This window comes from Microcebus murinus, chromosome 3 (genome assembly GCF_040939455.1).
Source record: "Microcebus murinus isolate Inina chromosome 3, M.murinus_Inina_mat1.0, whole genome shotgun sequence".
NCBI lineage: Eukaryota > Metazoa > Chordata > Mammalia > Primates > Cheirogaleidae > Microcebus > Microcebus murinus.
In genome coordinates, this window is record NC_134106.1 from 14,389,568 (window position 1) to 14,415,147 (window position 25,580).

The window sequence follows — 25,580 nt, forward strand, 5'->3', positions numbered from 1 at the left end:
TGTCAGGGATTGTGCCACAGAGACCCATCTTCAAGCTGCAAACTGCGTAGCTTTAGACAAAACTACTCTTGAAGATTCCATTCATTCATATATTTACCGATTTAATGTGTCAGACCCTGCCTATGTCCTGTGAGAGCCACAGAGAAATAGGACACCATTCCTGCCCTCAGGGTGCTTATTGTCTGGTACAGAGATCTTCTACCTTTACTGGCACTGAGGACAAACAGCTCGCTAGGGCTGGCTATTTGAGTTTTGCACATTTGACTTTCTCTACCAGATTGTGAAGGTTTAACTTTCCTAAAGAATAGGGTTATGTCTGAGTCCTTCTTGTGGTCGTCACGTAGGAGAACACCCAGAAAACAGTAGGTACTCGATAAGTATCACATGTCATGACTGATATATTTTCGACTGGCTTACATCTAATTAGGGAGCAAATCAAAAGATGTGTTTCAGCTGTGGCCTTCTCTCAACTAGAGCCAGGGGTGGAATATGTATGTACAGGTCGGGTAGAGTTGGAGGCAAGGATAGAGAGAGCTGGAGAGAGTATGATGAGGACAGGAGGAGAAAAATCCTTAGACCTGCAGTGTAACTGCTATGTAGTCTATGCATGGAACTTAGTGGAATGATTAATCTGTTCCTGATAGATCCAAAGTCCATGGAATTAATCACAACAATTAATTACAACTCTATTTGGAAGAAAGGAAAAAGACATCATACAGCTTTTGAAGTAAGATCTGAATTTGAATCTTAGTCTTACCACTTACTAGCTCCACATCCTTAAGCAAGCTACTTAGTTCTTCTGAATATTAGGTTCCTCATTGATAAAAAGGAAGGTAATAATAATACTATGTCACAAACATTTAATTTGGTAAGAAAATTAGGTAATGTGAAAATAACCAGTTCATTGTGCCTAACATATGGAATATTATGGTTAATAATCTATAGATTTTTGTTGCAAATGAAACAAAAATCAAAATAGAATGACAATGAAGGGCCAAAATACTACACTTCATGTCACATTTTGAAGTGATGGCCAAGGATTTTTGTTTGTCTTCCCATACAAACATTGGGTCAACCTGCCAGACCCAAAGCCAGATACTTCAAATATGAAGCTTTGTGGTGTCCAAGGGCAATTAACTCACCAAGTAAGCTTCAAAGAATCAATCTTTCCCAGGAGGTTCTGTCTAGAGCTCCTCTTAGAAAGTACCTGTGAGAACAATCAGCTGATTTATTTCTAAATAAGCAACGTCAAAATCGGTACACTTACGCAGGTGGAGTGCATTCTCATTTTGCATTGGTTAAAAAGCTGGTCATAGAGGCAACAGAATTATAAAGCTTCAGTTTTCAAGAGTGTACTTAATCATACACATTCCACCTTTGAACATCACTACTCTAGAATGATGATGGGTAACAATTCATTCCATCTACAATCATCTGAAAATGAGTAATCTTTTGTAAAACTAAGTAAGATTCTGAAACAGACCCTTAAGCATGCAAACATTCTAGTTCTAACTTATCCTAAAGAGTCATCATTATGACTTACACAGAGATAGGTACAATGGCATTCAACAGCATTGACAGCTCAAAAAAGTCCTTTAAAGGTAACTTGAGGGTTCAAAATGTTTTCCAAAAAATCAAGAGAAAACCTTTTCAAAGGAACTAAGTTCTGTGGTCCAGTCTACTGAAGTATCTAATTACCCTAGAGAGCCAAAAGAAGTGGCTTCTGCGATTCACGCTGTCACTGCTTTATTTCTCCTCCCTGTCTCTAAGCACTGTATTTTTGACTATGGCCATAAGGTACATGAGCTGCAATGGTGCCTAATTTCTGTGCCCCTTCAATGTGGAACATGTGGTCATCAAAGAAGATGTGGGGCCGGATCTTCATCAAGATGGGACCTTTGGGAGCTCCAGCAAGGAAAAGAGCTTCGTCTATCTCTAGACCCCAGCGGCGAAGGGTCTTCAGCACACGGGCACCTGAACTGGCTGCACTCCTTGCTGTTACCAGGTAGGTCCTGATAGGACAAAGTAACCGTTCATTTTTGGCATAAAACTTCTTTTGCAGTCTGCCTAAATCTTCCAGAAAGCCTTTCAAGGGACCCTGTAAAAGGAACATATATCAGAGCTGTGATCCAGTGAACCAAAGAAAGTGAGTGCTGAAAAAGCAGAGGCTTATAAGAGCTTATAAAAGGATATACTACAGCATGGCATGCAGTATTATGAGGCTGACAGCACAATGTTTAAACTCCATGTATTTATGTGAATATATTTCCTGATATGCAACGGTCCTTGCATTCCTGGAATAAACCTAGGATGACCATGTGATTTATCATATGAACCCAGATATTTTAAGTGTGAAAGAATGTTCTATAAGTAATTAAACCAAGACAACAGACATAATCTATCCATGGTAAACTGGGGTGGTGGTCACTCTAAACAAACTCCAGTTGGTTGCCTAAAGCACTAGTGTTTTTATTTGCTTTTTGTGAACTGCATGTGTTAATGTCATGAAGTATATACCCTTTTGTCTAGTTCAATGACTTTTGGCCTGAATCTAATCATATTTACAGTTGCTTCATATATTTCACAATTGCTTTCATTTTTAACCTTTCTAAACACTTAGCTTTAGCTGTCTCACTTATATAGAGCTTAGAATTGGATTTTTCTATGTGATCCAATCTGAAAGTTTTACTTTTTAAAAGAATAGTTGAGTTTTAGCTCATTTACATTTATTTATGTTGTAAATACACTTGAGATTGGTTTTGTCCTGTGATTTTTATTGCATTTTCTATGTTTAAAGATTCTAAAGGATTGTTCAATGGCTTTTATCTGTCTTCTTTGTATGTGTGTATGGGTGATTCTTCTGGCATTTAAGAAGATTTGCGTTATTTCCTTCATTGAATACTTTTATAAGTCTAACCTTTAATCCTGGATCTATTATTCTTTACCATGAGAAATAATAAAATTAAGATGTTTTTTCAATGTCTCTCTAATCTTCTATTTCTTATCCACCATCTAATTTTAGTCATTTAGTTGATCTTCTTCAGTGTGTAGATTTGAATTATTAAGTATTCTTTTATTTCTGTTTATCAGCTTTACATTTCATTCTTTGGCCACTGTAACTGAAACGTATCAGCACACTTTTCCATAGACCTTCTTTTCTCCATATTTTTCCATTTTTTGTTAGTTGTATAATTTCTACAATGTCAGGACACATTATATTTGCTTTTTTTCCTGCCATCCTAATACCTGTGTTTTTTTTAGTTGAATATAGTCTATGCTCAGTTGTGCCTTTGTACTTCCAGTCACCCACACATTGGCTGAAATTTGTTCTCTAGTACTAATTTTCACAAAAAACATCTTTGGAAATAATCCCTGAGAATACAGTATGTTCTCAACTATTTATCTTTTCCTGTTTACTTAAATGAAATTTTGCCTGGATATAGAATACATGGTTTATATTTACTCTCCATGAAATCGTATAAATAGCGCTCCACTGTCTTTTGCTATTAAGAAGCTTGAGGGCAGCATCTTGGTCCCCCACTCAACCCTTTTAGCACTTATGGTGATTATTCCCTGTGGGCCATCAGCCCAAAGAATTATTTATTCATTTTGAAGTCCAATAATTTCACTATGCCGTGTCTCAGTGATGAGCATTCTGATTCTATTTCCCTATTACAAAATGTGGGCCTTTACTCTTTAATATTTTAATAATGTATGCATTAAAATCTTTGCCAGTATCACACAGAGACTCGCGCCAGCAGGTCAAATACATGAACTGTGCGGTAGCTTGAGAGCCAGTCTTGGGCAGAGAGTGAATGTACATGGGCTAATCTGAGGGAAGAGTGCTGTGCAGTTCCAGGGAGAAAATAGGAAGGGCGCATGTCCCACCCCACAGAGAAACTGAGCTAGTGGACAGGGATGGGAAAAGCCTGGTTTGGGGCCTTAGCAATCATACAATTAGGTTCCTCCCCTGGGAGCAGTTCTCCAGGCTTAGAGAGATTGCCCTGAACTCCGTATCAGTGGCTCCTCCTAGCGGGCAGATAAGCAACCTCTGAGCCCTGCTGAGGCTTAGCAAAGTCCCTCTCACTCTCGTATTCTAGCCATGATCTGTCTTGCTCCTGACATCTCAGGGGGCTTAGGGACCAAGCAACCCCATAGGAACTACAGAGTCCCTCTAAAATGTTAGGGCATTCATGTGCTCCACATGGGGGACCAGAGCCTACCATGAGCACAAAAGATTGGCTTGGCAGCTGGCTCCTCCATGCAAACTACAATCAATGACAAGGGGAAGAACTGCATAGCTAAACATAGTGCCTTCCAACTCAAGCAATTAGGGAGTGGTGGATTTGTACTCACAAGTACAATCCACTAGCTCAGAGATTAAGCTGGGGGACCAAGCTCAATACTCTCCATTGGGAAGAGAAGAAGATAATAGGTGAGAAGTAAACTAAGAGGTTCATCAAACCTGCTAAAACACCCCAAAGCCAACTCAGGACCAGCATTCCTCTCCCTGCACAGTCAGGAGTCGATTTTTGGATGTTCAAAGACAGGGCTCTAATACCCCCAGTTCACAATTAAGAAGCCAAATGAGAAGTAATAAGGTAAAGAATCCGAGAAACATGAAAATTCGGAGTGAATGTACACCCCCCCCCCCGCAAAGAAATCAAGAACTCTTTACCAATAAGGTACCAACTAAACAAAATGGTTAAAATGACAGATGAAGAATTTAAATATGGATTATAAGAAAGTTCACTGAAATACAAGAGAAAATAGAAACCTAACGTAAAAAGCCACAAAAACAATGCAGGAAATAATGAAAAATTCTCTAAAGAAATCAAAGTATTAAAGAGAAACTAAACAAATTCTGGAAATGAAAGATTCATTGAAGGAATTACAAAACACAGTGGAAAGCCTTAACAATAGGCTAGATCAAGAATAAGAAAGAATCTCAGAGCTTGAAGATAACACCTATGAGCTAAACTAATCAAAGTGAAAGAACAAAGAAATAAGAGGAAGGAACAAAGCCTATAAGAAATGTGGGATTGGTAAAAAGGACAAACATAACAATCATAGGAATCCCTGAGGGTGAAGAAGAAAATACACGAGGGTTGGATAATTTCTTTGAGAAATTAATTGAGGAAAATTTCCCTGGCCTTGTTAAAAATCTGGATATCCAGAAAGAAGAATCACATAGGACCCCAGGGAGATTCATCATAAAGAGGCAGTCACCACAACACATAGTCATTAGTAAACACAAAAGAGGCACTCCTATGAGCAGTAAGGCAAAAACAGTGGGAAACTGACAAGGAAAAACTATCAGACTAACTGCAGACTTCTCAACTGAAACCTTACAAGCCAGAAGGGACTGGGGACCCATCCTCAGTTTCTAAAACAGAATAATGGCCAGCCCAGAGCTTTGTATCCTACAAAACTAAGTTACTTATATAAGGGAGAAATAAAGACTATCAAACAAAAAATACACTGAGGTAAAGAACTCCTATATTGAATAAATGGTGTTCAGAAAATTGGACAGCTACATATAGAAGACTGATGCAGGATCTGCACCGCTCACAAAAATTAACTCATGATGTATAACAGACTTAAACATAAGGCATGAAATTGTAAGAATTCTAGCAGAAAATGTTGGAAAAACTCTTATAAAGACGTTGGCCCAGGCAAAGCACTTATGAAGAAGACCCCAAAACAACCACAGCAACAATAAAAATAAATAAATAAATGGGACGTGATCTAATTAAAAGGTTTCTGCAGAGTCTAGTACACAATCAATACAATAAATAGACAACCTACAGAATAGGAGAAAATATTTGCATGCTATACATCTGATATAGGGATAATAACCAGAATCTACAAAGAACTCAAGCAAATCAGCAAGGAAAAAATCAAACAACCCCATCAAAAGGCATCAACAGAAACCTATCGAAAGAAGATAGACCAATGGCCAACAACACATGAAAAAATGCTCAATATCTCTAATTATTAGGAAAATGCAAATCAAAACCACAATGAGATACCACCTAACTCCAGTGAGACTGACTCTAATCAAAAAGTACCAATCAACACATGTTGGTCTGGATGAAGAGAGAAATGAACATTTATACACTGTTGGTGGACTGTAAACTAGTTGGTAGACTGCAACTTCTATGGATAATTGTATGGAGATACCTCAGTGAACTAAAAACAGACCTGCCATTGGGTCTAGAAATCCCACTACTATGTATTTACCCAATGCAAAAAGCATTTTATAGAAAAACCATTTGTACTTTAATGTTTATAGAAGCACAATTCACAATTGCAAAGATGTGGGAACAATCCAAGTGCCCATTAATGCATGTGTGGACTGATAAAATGTGTTATATGTATACAATGGAGTAGTACTCAGCCATAAAAAATGGCAATCCAGTATCTTTTGTAATAACCTGGATGAAACTGGAGACCATTCTTCTAAGTGAAGTATGGCAAGAATGGAGAAACCAATACCACATATACTCAACATTAAATTTGAACTAATCAACCAACACTTAGGTGCACATATGGAAGTAAATATGAATGGAAATTAAGTAGGTAGAAGCGGGGAGGAGGGGATGGGTAAATACACACCTAATGGATGTAATGCAAATCATATGGGTGAAGGGCACAGTTATAACTTTAAATCAAACTATACAAAATCAAATTACATAACCAAAACGTGTGTACCCCCATAATATTCTAAAATTAAAAAAAAAGAAATAAAGAAAAATCCCGGCCCAGATGGATTCTCTGAAAAATTCTACCAGACATTTAAAATAGTTTGTATTATATTTTATGAGGTCAGCATTACCCTGCTACCAAAATTATAATCAATATACTATAAGAAAAGAAAGCTATAGAACATGAAGACAAAATTAATTAATTACAAATTCTAAATTTTAACAAATTGGATACAGTAGTGTACAAAAAGGATAATAGCATGTGTTCTATTTGAATTTATACCAAAAATGTAAGGCTGCTTTAACTTTTTAAAATTCATCAATATAATTTACACATCAACTGACTAAAAGAGGAGTCACATAATTTTCTCAATAGAAGCAAAAAGACACTGGTCAAAATTCAACATTCACTTATAAAAACTCTTGAAATACTGAGAAAATAGCTTCCTCAAATTGACAAAGGGCATCTAGAGAAAACCCTATAGGCAACATACTTAAGAGTGAAAGACTAAATGATGTCCCCCTCTAAGATCAATGAACAAGGCAAAGAAGTCTATTCTCATCACTATTATTAAACATTGCACTAAATGTACGAACTATGTAATAGAGAAAGAAAGATTAAAAAATACATACAGCATGGTAAGATAGAAATAAAACTATCTTTAGTCATAGTCAACATTATTGTCTCCTTAGAAAATCTCAAAGTATCTATAAAAATGCCATTAAGACTAACAAGAAGAGTGAACAATGTTGCAGGATACAAAAAACAATTGTATTTCTGTGTATTAGCAATAAACAAATAATTGGACATTAAGGAGTTCAGTATATGTGCTGCCAAAACAAGCATGGAAATTAAGGATTTTAACAGTACCATTTACAGTAGTTCAAAATATTCAGTGTCTATATGCGGAAACCTACAAAACACTAATGAAAGAAACTTAAAAATGACCTAAACATCCATGGACTAAAAGACTCAATATTGTTAAGATAACTACTCTTCCAAGATTTACCTATAAATTCCATACAATTCCAATAACAATTCCAGCAGAATTTTTTTTCCAGATATAGATGAGCTCCTTCTAAATTTATATGAAAATGCAAGACAATCAGACTATACACAATGATGCTGGAAAATAACAAAGTTGCAAGACTCACACTACCTGGTCTTAAGATCTACTATAAAGCTACAATAATCAAGACAGTGTAATGTCAGTAAAAGGACTGATACCTATATGAATGGAACAGAGCAAAAAGTCAGACTTTTTAAGAAATAATGCTGGGACAATTAAGAAACCCAATCATAAGCAGGAAAAATGAACTACAACCAGTACATCACACAAATACATATTAATTCAAAATAGATCATAATGCTAGGTATAAAACCTATAACTAGAAAACTATACAAAAACATAAGAGAACATCTTTGTGACCCTGAATTAGGCAAATATTTCTTAGATATGACATTATAAGCACAATTTTTAAGAGAATAAATTCATAAATCTGACTTCATCAAAAGTTTAAGTTTCTGCTCACAGAAAGATATTGAAAGGTATTAAGAGAATGAAAAGACACAGACTCAGAGAAAATATTTGCAAAACACATATCTTATAAAGGATGAGTATTCACAATATATAAAGAACTCAATAATAAAAAAAAACAAAACAATCCAATGAAAATAAGCAAGATATTTAAACAGATGCTTCACCAAAGAAGATATGATAGTAAAAAAAACACCTGATAAGATGCTCAATATCATTTGTCATTAAAGAAATGAAAATTACAACTACAATGAGCTAATTTTATATAAACACTAAAAAGCTTAAATTAAAAAGGAAAAGGAAAGGACTGATGAAAGAAATTATAGATGACACAAACAAAGGGAAAACATCCCATGTTCATGGATTGGAAGAATCGACATTGTTAACATGTCCATATGGCCTAAAGTGATTTACAGATTAAATTCAATTCCCATCAAAATACCAACATAATTTTTTGCAGATCTAGAGAAAATAATCCTAAAATTAAAATGGAACCAAAAAAGAACCTGAGTAGCCCAAACAGTGCTAACCAAAAAGAATACATCTGGAGGCAACACATCACCTGATTTCAAATTATACTACAAAACTACAGTAACAAAAATAGCATTGTACTGATATAAAAGTACACAAATAGACCAATGGAACAGTATAAAGAACAAAGAAAGCCATGTAGCTATGACCAACTGATTTTAGACAAAGCAGACAAAAACATACATTGGGGAAAGGACACCCAATTTAATAAATGGTGTGAGGAAAACTGGATAGCCACATGCAGAAGAATGAAACTGGATCCATGTCTCCTACCATATACAAAAATTAACTCAAGGTGGATTAAAGACTTAAATGTAAGACCTGAAACCATAAAAATTCTAGAAGAAAATGTAGGAAAAACTCTTTTAGACATTGGCTTAGGCAAATAATTTATAAGTAAGACTCCAAAAGCAAACACAGCAACAACAAAAATAAGTAAATGAGACTGAATTAAACTAAAATGTTTCTGCACAACAAAGGAAATAATCAACAGAGTACACAGACAACCTAGAGAATGAGAGAAAATATTTGCAAACTATTCATCTAACAAAACTATCCAGCATCTACAAAGAACTCAAACAAATCAGCAAGAAAAAACTCAAATAACCCCATCAAAAAGTGGGCAAAAGAAATGAACAGATTTTTCTTCAAAGAAGATAGACATATAGCTAATAAACACATGAAAAAAAAATGCTCAACATCACTAATCATCAGGGAAATGCAAATTAAAACCACAATGAGACGCCGGGCGCGGTGGCTCACGCCTGTAATCCTAGCTCTCTGGGAGGCTGAGGCGGGCGGATTGCTCGAGGTCAGGAGTTCGAAACCAGCCTGAGCAAGAGCAAGACCCCGTTTCTACTATAAATAGAAAGAAATTAATTGGCCAACTAATATATATATAATATTAGCCGGGCATGGTGGCGCATGCCTGTAGTCCTAGCTACTCGGGAGGCTGAGGCAGAAGGATTGCTTGAGCCAGGAGTTTGAGGTTGCTGTGAGCGAAGCTGACGCCACGGCACTCACTCTAGCCTGGTCAACAAGCGAGACTCTGTCTCAAAAAAAAAAAAAAAAAAAAAAAAAAAAAAACCCACAATGAGATACCACTTTACCCATCAGAACTGCTAGTATTAAAAAGTCAAAAAAACAATAGATGTTGGTGCAAATGCAGTGAAAAGGCAATACTTACAAACTCTTGGTCAGAGTGTAAACTAGTACAACCACTATTGAAAGCAGTATGGATATTCCTTACTACCATTTGGTCCAACAATCTCACTACTGGATATCTGCCCAAAGGAAAAGAAATCCTTTCATATAAAATACACCTGAACCCAAATGTTTATTGCAAAACAATTCACAATTGCAAAGATACAGAACCAACCTAAGTGCCCATCAATTGATGAGTGGACAAAGAAAATGTGGTGTATATACACCAGCAGGTATAGTCAGCCATAATAAAGAATGAAATAATGTCTTTCACAGCAACTTGGATGGAACTGGAAGTTATTATCCTAAATGAAATATCTCAGGAATGAGATAAGCAACACCACATGTTCTCTCTCACTTATAAGTGGGAAATAAACAAGGGATCTATATGATCATAAATAGGTATAATGGAAATCAGAAACTGAGGGGGGGGGTTGGGAGAGAGGTGTGGGATAAAAATATACCTATCAAGTACAATGTACAGTATTCTGGTGACAGATATACTTAAAGCCCTGACTTTAACATGATACAAGAAAATAACATGTTACCACTAAATACTAACAAGGATGCAAAGCAACAAAATCTCTGGCACATTGCTGTTAGGAATGCAAAACATTATAGTCATTTTGGGAAATAGTTTGACAGTATCTTATCAAGTTAAACATATACTTACCACATGATCTAGCAATCCCACTCCTAGGTATTTAGACATGAAGTGAAATCTTATGTTTATACAGAGCCCCGTATGAAAACTTTAAAAAGTGGCTTTATTTGTAAATATCAAAGACTAGAAATGACCTAAATGTTTTTCAGTTGGTAAATGGATAAAAAAATGTGGTCCATCCATAGAACAGAATACTACTCAGCAATAAAAAAGAAACAAACTATTTAAACACACAGTGACATGGATGAATATCAAAGGCATTATGCTAAATGAAAGAAGTCAGATTGCATCCTGTATGATTCCATTTATGTGACATCTGGAAAAGAACCCCCTCAAAACAAACAAACAAACAAACAAACAATAGGGACAGACACCAGATGAGTAGTTGACAGGGCCTGGATATAGGGGACCAGGATGACTATAATGGGGCATTCAGGAATTTTGCAATTTCACGAAAATGTTGAGTATTTCTGTTTCGTTGATGGTTTCACAATTGTATATATTTGTCAAAACTCAGAACTATCATTAAAAATGTTGAATTTTACTGTATGTAAATTACATGTCAACAGCTCTGATTAAAACATCCCCCCCACACACTTGGGGGCCATTATTCTAGAATGGGGACAGAGAAAGATCAAATGAAGAGATAACAGTTGTGTTGTCACTGTACCACACTGGAGATAGGAGGTTTATAAGCTGCAATGAGAGTTGTCAAATTAATCCTCTCCAGCTGCATCATTTGCTGGTGACTTTCAGACCTCTTCCATCTGAGAAAATTGGGACACTGTCATGATGAAACCACAATTTCCACTCCCAGTGTCCTTGAATGTCTTTGGTAGAAGGCATACCTTGTAACTTCTTTCTCATCAGTGTAATGTCCCTGGCAAAGCCTTCTGGCCTTTATGGAAAATCCAGCCTTGCTATGTAAAAAATAGCATTTCTTACACTGGCAGAAGGACTGCATAATAAAGGCAAGCATACTTACTAGAAATTTGTTGGATATTTCTCCAATAACTAGGGTTAGACTTCATAATTTCAATTGTTTAATGAGGAAAAAAGTAATTTAAAGAGCAAACATGGACAAGTGAAACTCATAAAACTAAAACTTTCTGCATAGCAAAGGAAACAATCAATAGAGTAAAAAGGCAACTGATGGAATAGGAGAAAATATTTAGCAAACCACACATCTGATAAGGGATTAATTTCCAAAATATGTAAGGAATTCTTACAACTGAACAGGAAAATAAAAATAATGATTAACAAATGGGCAAAGGACTTGAATAGACATTTCTGTAAAGAAGACATATAAATAGCCAACAGGTATATGGGAAGGTGCTCCATATCACTAAGCATCAGAGAAATGCAAATCAAAACCACAATGAGATAGCACCTTATGACAGTCAGGATGGCTAGTATCAAAAAATCAAAAGATCAGTGTTGGTAAAGATGTGGAGAATTTGGAATCCTTGTATTCTGTGGGTAGAAATGTAAAATGGTGCAGCCTTTGTGGAAAACAAAATGGGGGTTCCTCAAAATATTAAAAATAGAACTGCCATGTGATCCAGCAATCCCACTTATGAATATATATCCAAAGAAAGTGAAATCAGGATCTCAAAGAGATATATGCACTGTCCTGTTTACTGCAGCACTATTCACAATAGCCAAGATTTGGAAATAACTGAAATGTTCACCAACAGAGGAATGGATAAAGAAATTATGAGATTATATATATATATATATATATATATATATATATATATATATATATTACATCCTTTAAGAAGACAGAAATCCTACCATTTGCAGCCACATGGATGGGCCTGTAAGAGATTATGCTAAGACGAGTAAGTTCTAGAAATCTGTTATACAACATAGTGCCTATAATAAAAATACAGTATTGTACATTTTAAAACTTGTTAAGAAAGTAGATACCATGCTAAATGTTCTTACTACAAAAAATAAAATAAAAGATAAAAAAGGCAAGGGGACAAGTAATCTTTTGGAAGTGATAAGTTTATTACCTTGTTTGTAGTAATGGTATTATGGGTGTATGTATATGTATGAGCTTATCAAAATGCATATATTAAATACATGCAACTTCTTAAATATTAAATACCTCAATAAAGTTTAAATGAAAAAATAGCAAGGTAAAACATGGAAACAAGAACTGATAAATGCAAAATCTAAAAGAGATTTAGATTTAACTAAGATGAGAAAATGGTATTTTAACACTGTCCTGAATTCTTTCTTTGAAGTGTTTTTGTTTAAGTGTTCTTTTTTTGAGAACTCCTACATTTTAATAATGGTGAAAACCTCTAAATGTACAATGGACTCTGAACTTCTAAAAAGTAGGCTGATATAAAATATAACAAAGGTTTTCCCTCTCAATAGTAAGATTTGTAAATACCAAACTACTTCATAACACTAGGTCAAGGATTCAAAAGGAGCTGTTTAGAAAGAAAATATGAAGTTAAATACACACACACATAATTTAAATATTGCTTGCTATAATGTGAGATGGCAAAGTAGTAAAACTTTTTATCTTTCAATTAGTCTTCATACTTTCATAAATTTAAGCAAAAATGAAAATATTTAACTTTCACTTAAGTTCATGAAGAACTGAGAAAAAAGGGACAATTAAATTTCATGGGAAAATTCATAGTATAAAACTAAATGAACCATCATCTCAGATTCATATTAGAGAATATTTTGATGTTTCAAAATTCTTTTAGTTCAGAAGTTATAGATTTTATTCATTTTAGACCTGATTTTAACAGTTCAGTTCATGGATGGATTCCAAAAAACCTAAATATTTAATTTCAGTTTAAGTATTCATAGTTTGCACTTGTTTGAAGCTTATTATTCGATTTAATTCAAGCTCTCAGTTTTGCATCTTTTATCAATTAAGTGATGCTTTTCTTGAGTTTGAGATGAAGGGCTGAGAGATTCAACAAATGTTTACTAACCTACTATAAATGTAAATGTAGTAAATGATCTTACTATTTTGAGAGCCTGTTGTGTAGAAATGGCTTGTTGGTAATCTATATTGCCTCTGTTACTCATAAGTTAAAGGGAGTAGACTCATTATCATAAGATCATAGAGGAGTTACCAAAAGGATAGATAAAGTAATGTTAAAATTAAAAATGTCAGTGGCTAATGCTTCAAAGTCAACAATTCATGAATAAAAGGGAGAAAGCTTCAAAGACAAGACAGTGAGAGGGAGTGACTAGCTTAAAATACTTTAAAAAGCCATCACAATGAACAAATATCTATATTTATGTGTTAGAAAATAAGTACATCAAAATTAATGAGAGCTCATTGAACCTACCTGAGCAAGAGGCTTATTCTCAAATAGTGACTCGTGCTGAAAGAATTTGTCCAGCCCATGCTTTGTGGCAATATGGTCAGACTCGTCAGAGAAGAGGACAGCATCCCCATCAAATGCCACACGGAGCTGGGTGTCACAGTAAGCCATGTCTTTGGCTCCATCAAACATTTTTGCAGAGGCGATACCTGACAGATCATGGAGATTAATTAGTACTCTTCTCAGAGCCATGAGTTTTAGTTTTTTCCATTAAAAAAAATCCTCCCAGACCTATGTTTCCTCTTTAGCTATACCCTGATGACTCCACTCCTCTTCACAAGCACACGTCTCAGAACAGTGACTGATGCACTGCCTCTGTTTCTACAAGGTGGGGAAAGTGTGAACTGAGTGGCAGGACAATTACTGTGGGTATCCATATCCATTTCCAGGAAAGCCAAAGGTCTTAAGAACAAACTTAAGGGCTGCCACATGTGCAAATACCTTGGTAGAAAATCCAATAAGAACATAAGCTTCATAACTACATGTGAAACCCAATGTAAGTAACCATTAGTGCAAACCTCTTTATTAACCAGAGAGATGAAATCAGATTAATACCTTCTTGTATTGCTTCTTGTACTTTTTCAGAGTCCGCTGAAAGATACAAGTTGGTAAGATAGGCTTTCAAATAGCCAATGGGGCTCTTGCCACCAGTCAGACAGAAGCGGTCAATCAGTAAGCCTATTATCAGGTAAGAAAGACTTTGTTATGGCAGAGATTAAAGACAAAACAATGTAAATCCAAATAACAGAAACCTTAGAAATAACAGAATTTATTTGTAAATCCAAATGACTTCATTTGTAAATCTAAAGGGAAAATTACTTTAGAAATAATTAAAGTTTTAGAATCATTGTCATAATGCCAAATCGAAAAATTTCTCAGCTATTTCATATAATAGTAGGTATGTTTGATGCATTATAGTTTATGAAGTACTAATATATTCACATAGACCATGCCAATTTACTTTCACAACTGTACTGTAGGTATAATATACTCATCACAGAAAAGGAAATTGAGACATAAAGACTTGTCTAACCCACTGGTTTACATGCATAAGGCAGACTTGAGCCAAGTATTCGACTCTTATCTACAACAGAACAATGCTCTTTCCCTTGATTTATAGCCTGCTACTTGTTGAAAGAGCCTGTTAAGATGTGGCTCTATTTTAAGCGCCATTTCTGCATTTCTTTAGTAGCAATAGAATAGTTAACAACAAATAGTGCTGGGATTTAAACCAATTTCTAAAACAACATCAAACATCTGAAATTATCACTCTTTTCTGACTTGAAATTTTTAACACAATTATTGTATTAGCAAACTAAACATCAATATACTATTAAATGCTTTCAAATAAAAAACAATTAAAAAAAACACTGGCTGTTAGTGAGATGTTTGTAAAATAGGCACACCCATATACTATGGGTGAAAGTATAAATTGGCACAAGCTGTCTAGAAAGTAATTTGACAACACATATCAAAAGCTTTTAACAGGTTTATATCATTTGACCTAGGATCCCCCCCCTCCTTTTTTTAAAGCAATTTATCCTAAGAGTATAATCTGAAACTCTGGTAAAGGTTTATATAGAAAAGTCTCAATTTAGGGTTATTTATAAAAGCAAAAAAATGTTCAACAATGTGAGACTAGGTATGTACACAAGTACAACAGTATGTATATGATTAAGTATATACTTATTCAAAGTGCTTTTTAGATATGTGATGAACTGGGTAGTTGCACATGACGCAAAGCAGAATATTGAGTCTAGTAGGTTGTTTATCTGTATGGACCAAGAGAGTAGGTACCATCAACAGTTGGGGTGGAAGTGTCTGCTTTGGTATTAACAAAACATTCTCACTTTTTCACTTAAGCCAATATGGGGCATAGATGGCACAAAAGTGTACTCTGCAAATTCTTAAATATTAATTTATTGACTAAGAAATTATTTGGTGACACCGGGACTTCAGGGATTCTTAAAACAGCAGCCCTCTTCTCAAGGAGATCATAGTTTACTGAGGAGGCTGGCATGTAAAACATTTATTATAATAGAACAGAGACCACAGCAGAGAGAGATATAAATTGCCTTCACCACCCAGAGAAGGAAAGTAACTAACTCTTGTGGATGGAAGATTGTTATTCCATGAACAAGGACTGCGTGAGAAATTATGTCTAAGTAAAATACCAGCCTTATAATTACGAAAATATAAAACAAAACTCATAACTTGTAATATATCTTGATTATTCACAGATACATCCAAATTTAGACCTTATTTTGATTTGATATACCCACAAGATTAGGTATGTTACCTGGAAAATAGGCTAATAGGTGCCCCAAATAAAAAGGCAGGTAATTCAACAATAGAAAAAAAAATGGCAACTTTCTCTTAAAGAACTCAATACACTGATGGAAATGCTATGAAAAGTCAATCAGATTTTCCATGTAAAGAATAAGGACAATTTTGTGGGCATGAGTATGGATTTGATGTGTGGGGAGAGAGAGCAGCCGGGGCAATCATATTTTAAGAGTAGAAAGGAGAGGTGAAAACCTTTAAACCTTTAACACGGATCTGAGGTGAGCAAGAAGTTTGATCACAGAGAAAGCCTTTGGGTTGACGGCTCCTTGAAGTCAAGTTCAGAAGTAAAAAACATAAAACAGAGAAATATATTGCAGGACCTGGGATTAAGACTTTGAAATTCACACTTGACAAGTTAAGTCCAGAGCTTTGAGCCCAACTCTGTGCTAAAGTTAAAAATGAACATGGCCTCTCTTGTTCTGACATAGGCAAATAAACATTCCTTGCGCAGAAGGGGGTGTCAGTATCAAAGACGCTGCATTGGTTAGCCCACAGTTAGCAAAATAACATGGCTTCTCTCCACCAAAGCTGTGAGCTCGTCTTCCACATGGTATTTATTTTACTTACCATAGTGATTGACGCTGTTTATAAGCCGCACTCCCACTTGGGCATGGTTATTAGTCATCAGAACAATATCAAATAAGTCCTGTTCATTGGGATACAGCTCACGGAGTCTAGCATTGACATGCTGCAGTGCCTGCAGGTTACAAACATGAATGTGTGTAAAAAGGGGCAGGAAAGGTGGACTTTGGGAGGCTGAAGAGAAAGCATCCCATCAGGGTCAAATTCAAAATCTGCAGATTCTTCACTGAGAGAATATGGCTCCTTTAAGGCCTAGTTACACCATGTATTTTTGTATTTTCAGCTTCTCATACATAGGACCTCAGTTAATGTTTGTTGACTACATGGGTAATGTAACAATGAAAATTGTTACAACATTTGGTTTACTAGAATAATCTCTGGGGGATAGATACAGGGAAGGATGAGGCCAACTTTCATGCTTCATATATGTTTGTTTTTGATTTTTAAAATCTGATTTTATGGATCAGGTAATGATTATTTTATTATGAAAAATATATAATGCTTTATGAGTTTGCATATGTCATCCTTGCACAGGGGCCATGCTAATTGTCTCTGTGTTGTTCCAATTTTAGTATATATGCTGCCAAAGTGAGTGTTTCATCTATTTTTTAAACATAGGTCTTTAGACTAGGTTTGTGATTCCCTTTCATGTGTCTACCACATCCCATAAGTACGTTCTACCCACAACTTGAAGAGGTGTCATTTGTTTTTCCATGGTTTTGATGTTAGTGTGTAATATTTGTATAAGTTATGCAGTAGATCAAAGTTGTAAGTGCTATACATTCCAGTGTAAGTTCAGAGACCTTACTTTCTCTATTAAAATCATGCCCCTAAGTGCCAAGAATTATCTTGATTTTCTTAATATGCTATGTATGGGGTCAGAACAGCTAAAGCAAATTTCATCTCATTTTAATAAGGTGTTTTATTTCTACTAGTCAGGACTGTGAACTCATTATAGCTTCTAACTACTCCTTCTAGGAAGAGAGGGAGCAAAGGATTCTGTTAGAGGTCTCAGGGTTGTGACTCCATTTAGGGGAGCCCAGTACCCCAAATACAGGATTGTGGACTAGAGTCCCTTCATCAACAGCCTGGAAACCTTTGTGAAAGCATAAACCTGGGTCAACTGGAAGGGGGCAAGAATGATAAGGGTGGACTAGGGATTATCCGGGAATCCGAATGAGTTCCCAGGGTAGGCCCCGGTCCTTCCCTCGCCATCTAGGGTCCTGGCGGGCCAAAGACAGCTTGCAGAGTACCTTGACAAAGCGGAATGCAGGCCCCGGGGTCAGGATGACGTTCTCATTGTTGAGCTGGTACTCCATGTACTTCTCCAGACCCTCTTCCTCGTAGACTTTCCTGGCGTCCACCATGTTGAAGAGCGCGCGGGACGAGACTGCGATGGTGATGGCGTGCTTGGGTTTGGGCTGCGGAGAGGAGCGCGCAGGGGAGGACAGTCACGCAGACGGGAAGGAATCAGGGCGGGGGCTCACCCAGGGTACGGTGGGAAGAAATTGGTCAGGCTCCTGCTTGGAAAACTGGGATGCTGGGCCAGCAGAGGCTGAGACTGCGTGAGGCTGGGGCAGGAGAAGCAGCGGCTGGGACCCGCTTCCCTATGCCGCAGAGGGGAGCTCGGCTTGGGAGGGAGGCTGTGGGGAGCCCAGGGTCCTAGGGGCGGCAGGCCCACTCACCGGCCGTGGGCGCGAGCAGCTGGGGACCTTCTCGTAGAACTTCTTCAAGGACTCCCAGTAGGCTTCCTCATCGTCCTTCTCTTCCTCCTCTTCCTCCTCCTGCTGCTGCTGCTGTGACATGCAGTCGGGTTCCAGCTGCCCCGGGGGATAGTACATCCTGCGCTGGGAGTAGGACTTCCACTCTATGGGGGCGGACAGCGTGTAGTCCCGCGGCTGCGAGCTCCGCATGATGCCCTGCGTGCGGGTCTCCGGATTGTCTTGCGTCTTGGTGGGGGGCCGTCGGTGGCTGGGCTCTGGCTCCGGGGGCGTGGGAGGCCGTGAGTCGAGTGGCATAGATTGCTGCTGGGTCGGCGTGGACTGCCGGGCAGAGGGCGGTGCCGAAGGAGGCGGCGAGTCGTGCTGGCTTGGGGAGGTGGATGAAGTCCGGGAGGGCGTGGAGCTGTTGGGGAGCTGCGGCAAGAAGAAGGGCGTCTGCGTTTCGAGACCAGCCGGGGTCTCTACCTCACCCCCGCACCCCTGTCTCTGCGAAAGAGCTGTCCCCTCCCGCCTGTTCCATGGCTAGACCATAGATGGACCCTACTTCATCTCAGCTCCTTTACATAGAGATAAAGGGACTGTGTCATTTCTAGGCCCCAGCTATTCAGTATTTCTGTTGAACAGACACAGATACTGTCTGCTTCCATTTTTCCCTAGCTTCTGTCAACACCCCACACATTTTTTGTTGTGTTTGTTTTGAATATATAGGACACAAGTCCTCCTCCTCACCCTTAGGCAGCAGGCATATCGCTTGTAAAGCTTCGCTCCTCCCTTGCCATATATAACCTGCTCAGCTAGATGGCTCCAGGTAGGGCAGAGGGCTTGGGTAATGGACCTTGCTTGTCCATTGCCTCCGTGTGTGCCCTCTGTTAACTTGATGAGCAAAGTGGGCCCTACATTCCCACCAGAACACTCAACATAGCGTCTTGAGGGCGTGTCCCTCCCCATTCACCGTGAGTATAATGCCGTCAGTGGTTGCTGAGAAGGTCCATAGGCGATGGGGATACTCCAGCGTCTCCCCATTGCCTTCAGAGCTCCCAGTGCCAGTGAGAGCACGATTACAGAGAGTCATCTTCCTAAATAGGAAGGGGCCATTCTAGAGACAGGACCCCTTTACCAAAGTGGGCAAGAAGTTATTAAGCATATATATGGATATGTATTATTTCAGTTTTTATGATTTTTTTCATATGTGACTCAAAAGGGATATTCTTCATTGGATGATTGAGCCAAACCTGACAGACATGGATGGGTTGGGTAGAAATACATGTTTTCCCAATGGCTGGGTCTGTATCATTCTCTCTGAATCCAAAAACTTAATTTCAAAACTAACTTTTTTTCTTTTTTCTTTTCTTTTTTCTTTTTTGCTTATGTGGTCAGGCTTAGTTAAGAGCCCAAAGCACCACACAATATAGCACTCTTTTAATTTTTCTCTTGTGGTTACCTTTCCATCCCCTCTTGTGAGAGTCATAGGGTGTCAATAAATATTTATTGAATGAAGGAAAGAAGGAGGAAGTGGGCAGCCTGTAGACCTACAGCCCCTGGGTTTTAATCCTAGCTGTACTACTTACTAGTGTGAAACCTTAGGCAAGCTACTCTGTGCTTCAGTTTTCTCAGTGGTAAACTGGAGTAAGGGGGGTTTCATGAAGGCTAAATTAACTAAAACATGCGAAGTACATAAATAGGGCCCAGCACATAGAAAGCATTAATAAATGTTAAAAATTATTATTGTTAATTCTATCATCTACTCCTCCCTTTCATCTCTGTATCCACCTTAACAGCGTTGTTCTTGCTTCTTGGCTCTTCTGATCCCCCCTTGATGGATGGACTTCGGGATGTTCTAGACCATTGATTTCGCACGACGTACCCTCGAGAATCAGTCTTTGGCAATGATTCCTGTGATCCCTGTCAAGGAGAGAAGAAACCCAAGGGTGTAGTACCCTACCACCCACACCTTCTATGCATATACCTACAGAAGAGCCATGTCAGGCTAAAAATAGCAGCACCCAATGAGATCCCTGGCCTCTATGACTCTCAATTCAACCTGAGCCCTTTGCACTATTCTAATTCTGGCCCAATCCTAACTTCTATTTGCAGCAAAAAAGTGGGGATCCCCCTTGGAAGAACATCCAAAACCAAGAAGCATATTGGGTAGCTCATACTTCTTCACCTGTAACTTCTCTTCTATGGAACTTACTAGACTTGACCATTGTTCCTCCCTTTTCCCCACTTCTTCCCTCAAGCATGAGCCTGTTAATAGATACTAAAAAGACAATTTTTACAATTGCACCATTTTTACAATACAATAAAAGTGAGGGCAGCTGGTGGCTTACCTTGGGGCTCTAAGGCAGCTGCATGTAAATGAATGGGGCCTTTAAACACTCCTTTCAGAAGGAAGAATGGAGACCACCCTGAGGCAAGTGAAAGTGTTTCTATTCCCCAGATCCTTCCCCTCACCCAGATTGCCTGGGACTCCCCTCCAAAATCAGTAGTGTGATCTCTGCTCACCCTTATCATGGTGATCTGCCGGCCCTGGTCCCAAAACAGGCACATGTGAATATAAATATGTAATGTGCGGCAGGGGACAAGGGCTGTTCCCAAAGCTGCACAAAGGCAGCGTCTACACGACGAGTGACCCCGCATGGGGCAACATCTCAGCCAGTGATTCGGATAGACTGCACGCTTCATCTGAAAGATTGTGCAGAAAACGGTCAATGCAATGGCCAGACTCCCCTTCCCTCCCTGATTTGAACAAAGACCACTCTCCTCCCATAGGCTGAGCAGAGGAGCCTGCTGTTGTGCCATATATTCTCTGGGACGTGGTGGGTGTGGACTGGAGGGGAAAATAGGGCCCCGCTTCTCCTAGTTTTTCCTTAATCTCCTCATGAAGACATTAGGTATCCCTTAATACAAATCTCAACAGTCTTCTCTCCCACAACTCCCCTGTCCCCTAATATTTTCCATTATGCTCTTTAATGTTCTCACCAGGACTACAGAGGTCAGCTCACCTGAGTGTTCAGACGAACTCCTGATTTGTCAGAGTCCCTTCTTTTGTCTACATCCAGACTCTCTTTTGAGCTCCTCATTCCAGTCTCATTCTTAATGTGGAAACAAAGAATGTTTATTAATTTTTAATGTCAGGAGCATTAGAAACCTTGGATTTGGGAATAAAAGGATAAATATAAATAAAACATAGAATTCATCTCTTTGCCAATATAAAAACATGTAAAATTTAGGCATTATTTTTCCCCTATTCTAATGAGCATGAGTAAAAATAGCACATATTTTATAAACAATTATGTAAACATTTTTTACTATAGAAGTATGTTGCTTCATATATTTGAGATATAAAGCATTTATCATTTAAAAAATGATAACATGGGAAATGCTATGGGAGAATTTTTCAGGGCTCAGCAGGACTTGGATTTAAATGTGAAATTGCTTACACAGAGTAAGTTTTTTCCCTCCATTACTGTGAAGATTGTTACTTATGGAAATTTTTCTCTTACGTATAGAATCGAAACCTTTCTTTTTTTTTTTTTTCCAAATATCCATAGCTCTAGTTTTCTATGGATTTAAGTGTCACCAATATTAGTCTGATTTTCAAAAATAAGGACCTTAATCCCGTGCAGATTAAACATGTCTTCTGTTCTTATTATCTAATTATTCATAGCACCTAGAGTGGAAAAGAGTTTCTTACTAACAAACTTATAGGGAAAACCAACTAAGAAAGTGCAACAAGAAGACAACTCACGTTTTAGAGGAAACCTGTTCCAAATTTTATGCTTTTATTTTTTATTGGGGAAAATGCTTATTTTATTGGAGTGCTATTTTTACTATTTCATGCTAATTCAGTATTTGCAATGTGATCAAGATTAGTGTTATATATCTGTTTAAGGAGCTCAACTTCTAGGTTAGACCAAGGTCCCTCAGAGCAGTCTATATTTATCTGTTTATGCTCTCTGCCTTGCACCTACGAGAAATGTCATCAATGTTAGTTGAATGAGAATGTCACTGCAGAGCAAGGTGTAGATGTATGGTTCTTGAACTAATTCTAAAATCTTTCCATCAACAACCACCCGCCCCCCAACACACACACACACACACACACACACACACACACACACACACACACACACCAGTCACTATAATATCCTGTCACTTCTAACTCCAAAGATATTTTAAATCCAATGCCTATTCTCCATCCCAATTATCATTGCCTTGTTCTGGGCCTCTGATCATTATGGTACTACATTCTTAGAATATAGCCTTTTGAACAGGTTTCGTAGCCTCATACCCTCTCCACTTCTAGATATGTCTACCGTATTTATTTAGACTGATGTTTATAAAATGTAAATCAAATTATGCTTCATTCCTGGATGAAGCCTTCATTCATTTGTTTAGACAGACCAGGAGCCTCATGATGTAGTCCTGTCTACCTCTGGTTTGCATGTTCTTCACTCTACACTTTATTAGAACATAAAGTGACTTGTATTTGCCTACCTACCACTCTTATTTCCTTGTAACCTCCTCTGGCCTTTCATGTTCTTCAATATCCAGCTCAATGTGACCCGGGGGAAGTTCCTAAACATTTTTTTTTTTGCATTGCCATCATCTTTTGTACATACTTTTACTGAGCACTGAATTGTCATTTGTTTGTGTATTCTGCCCTACTAGGCTGTAGGACATTTAGAGACAGCAACTGTGTTTTTACCTCTTACCACTAACAACACATGAGCATATGCTCAATGAACACTGACTTACTGGATTTACTTATACTGTATGCTTTAATCTCCTTGTTTTCCACTCTCTTCCTTTCCTTAACTTCCCCTCCTTCCCTTTGCCTTTACATGATGCCACTATCTGGAATTATTTGATTATTGCAGAGCCTTCAGAGAGGTAGAGGTGGACTGATACTTACATTTCCTAAACTCTGTGGCAAGATTCTAAGACACTCAATTCACTCACCTTCTTTTTCTGTTTCAGAGATGTTTGACTCATTTCTTCAACTATTGAAATTCTTTTGTTGTTATGTAGGTTCTTGTCTCCCCAGCTCCATTTCCTGTTCCTTCCCTTGCTTGGTCTAGCTTTGCATTTAGAATGTCAAATTTATGACATCATATGTGATGCCATAGTAACAAACTGCCTCTGTAAATATGTGACTATACTTTTTAAAAATAAAATAAAGTAATAATATTTCTTCATATTTGAGTATATCCTCTCATAACCATTGTCTGTGTTTTTAGGAATCGATGTCTAAACGTTGTTCAAATATTTAATATGCAGCAATATCAATATTACTACTTTCTTCTTTTTAAATCTTTTTAGGCATCACTGTGTCACTCAGCATATCAATCCCATTTGTGGGTTTATGTCTGGTACTGCCAGAATGAATGCCAAACTCATTTATGGACTCAATCATTTGTCATTGCCCATCCAACCAGATTTTGGAGGGCTTTCTGCAAATCTGGAGATTATTTTTGGCAGCTGAGATTTTGTTCTAGACTTGTAGTTTAGACTTGAGTTTGGCTTTAGTATTTGGTGTTTCTTTCACAAAATGGAAAAGCCAATCAAGAAAGACACTGTCAAAGCTCCTTCCCCGTAGCTGGTAGAATGTTACCTGTGCTTCCTTTCCCAGCATTTGTCTTATCCTTAATGCTTTTAACATCCATTTGTCCCTCCTGTGTACACAGAGAGGAGAATATGGAAAAGGCAGCCCCAACTCTGGTTTGCAGAGTCCAACATGTTCTGCATTTTACCGTTTTGATTTTATCTTCACCCGAGCTTTAGGTAAGAGACATGTGCAATGCCAACCTGAGCAGGTGAAACTGTCAAGCACTGAGGCAGATATCTGGCCTCTCTTCATGGGGGTTGATAACAAAGATTGAATATTAAGAGATGTTTTTGATAGTTTTTAAGAAGTTATCCAACCAGTATTTGGAAGATGGACTTTTATTTTATTTTATTTTTTATTTCAGAAATAACAGGGGCCCAAATGCTTTGGTCACATAAATTGCCTTTGCACCCCACCAGTAAAAGCTACAAGCCTGCCCATCCCTCAGACAGCATGCACCTCACCCATTAAGGGTGAATTTGCCCATCCCCCTCACCCTCCCACCTGCTGAATCCCCAGTGAATGTTGTTACTTCCACATGTATACATAAGTTGTGATTAGTACCAATTTCATGGTGAATACATGTATTGTTTGTTTTTCCATGCTTGTGATACTTCACTTAGAAGAATGGGTTCCAGCTTCATCCACGATAATACAAGATGTGTTAGTTCTCCATTTTTCTATGGGTGAGTATATTCTTTACCATGCAGGCTCTAGGTTCCACTGCCTGGGTCTGAATTCTTTCACCTCTCCCCTTCCCAACCCCTATATCTATCTCTGATCCTGGGCAAGCTGTTTAGTTTTTCTAAATCTCAATTTCCTCCTTTATAAAAGGGAAGGAAGGTTATCCAGAGAAGAGAGCATACCACTCAGAATTAACCACTGAAGAATGTTTCCTTTGAATTTCATAGCTCTTGACTCAATTCATCTCATTATCCACATGATTCAGGGATTTCCATGGAATCAGAGGGAATAGAGAACTGCCTACCGACACAGGGATAGAATGTCTTTGACAGAGTGGGAAATAATATTAAAAAACGTAAAACACTGTGCTTTAGAAAAGAATTTAAGAATATTATCCTGAGGAAGGGAGTCTCAAATATAAAGATGCTCTATAAAACAGAAGGCCTTGAAATATAACAGTGTCACTTACATGCTGTGTAGATTAGGGCTCTTAACTTCAATCTTCTCATTTGTAAATTAGGAATTAAACACATACAAACATCTTAACAATTCTGTTATAAAACTTGAATGTGGTCACACAAGTAAAAGAACATAGGAAATTCACATGATGTTTTTAATAACACATACC

The 25,580-nt window shown here is 37.7% G+C and overlaps 1 protein-coding gene and 1 non-coding gene across 3 annotated transcripts; both read right to left on the bottom strand.

Moving 5' to 3' along the window:
- Window positions 1-1,729: 1,729 nt before the first annotated feature.
- Window positions 1,730-23,752, bottom strand: NT5C1B (5'-nucleotidase, cytosolic IB). 2 transcript variants are annotated; one of them, XM_012758561.3, is made up of 10 exons: window positions 23,623-23,752; window positions 21,663-21,752; window positions 21,163-21,342; window positions 20,428-20,559; window positions 18,622-19,071; window positions 18,190-18,357; window positions 16,922-17,051; window positions 14,564-14,686; window positions 13,973-14,157; window positions 1,730-2,098 (listed from the first exon to the last, which is right to left on the bottom strand). In XM_012758561.3, the coding sequence occupies exons 1-10, from the start codon at window positions 23,653-23,655 to the stop codon at window positions 1,766-1,768; spliced, it is 1,824 nt and encodes a 607-aa protein (XP_012614015.1). In that variant the 5' UTR covers window positions 23,656-23,752; the 3' UTR covers window positions 1,730-1,765. The 2 variants fall into 2 exon arrangements, with proteins under 2 accessions (XP_012614015.1, XP_012614017.1); XM_012758563.3 differs by lacking the exon at window positions 21,163-21,342.
- LOC142870299 (U6 spliceosomal RNA) lies at window positions 17,424-17,532 on the bottom strand. The gene has a single exon (XR_012918728.1). It is a non-coding gene; the product is annotated as a U6 spliceosomal RNA (small nuclear RNA).
- Window positions 23,753-25,580: the final 1,828 nt, after the last annotated feature.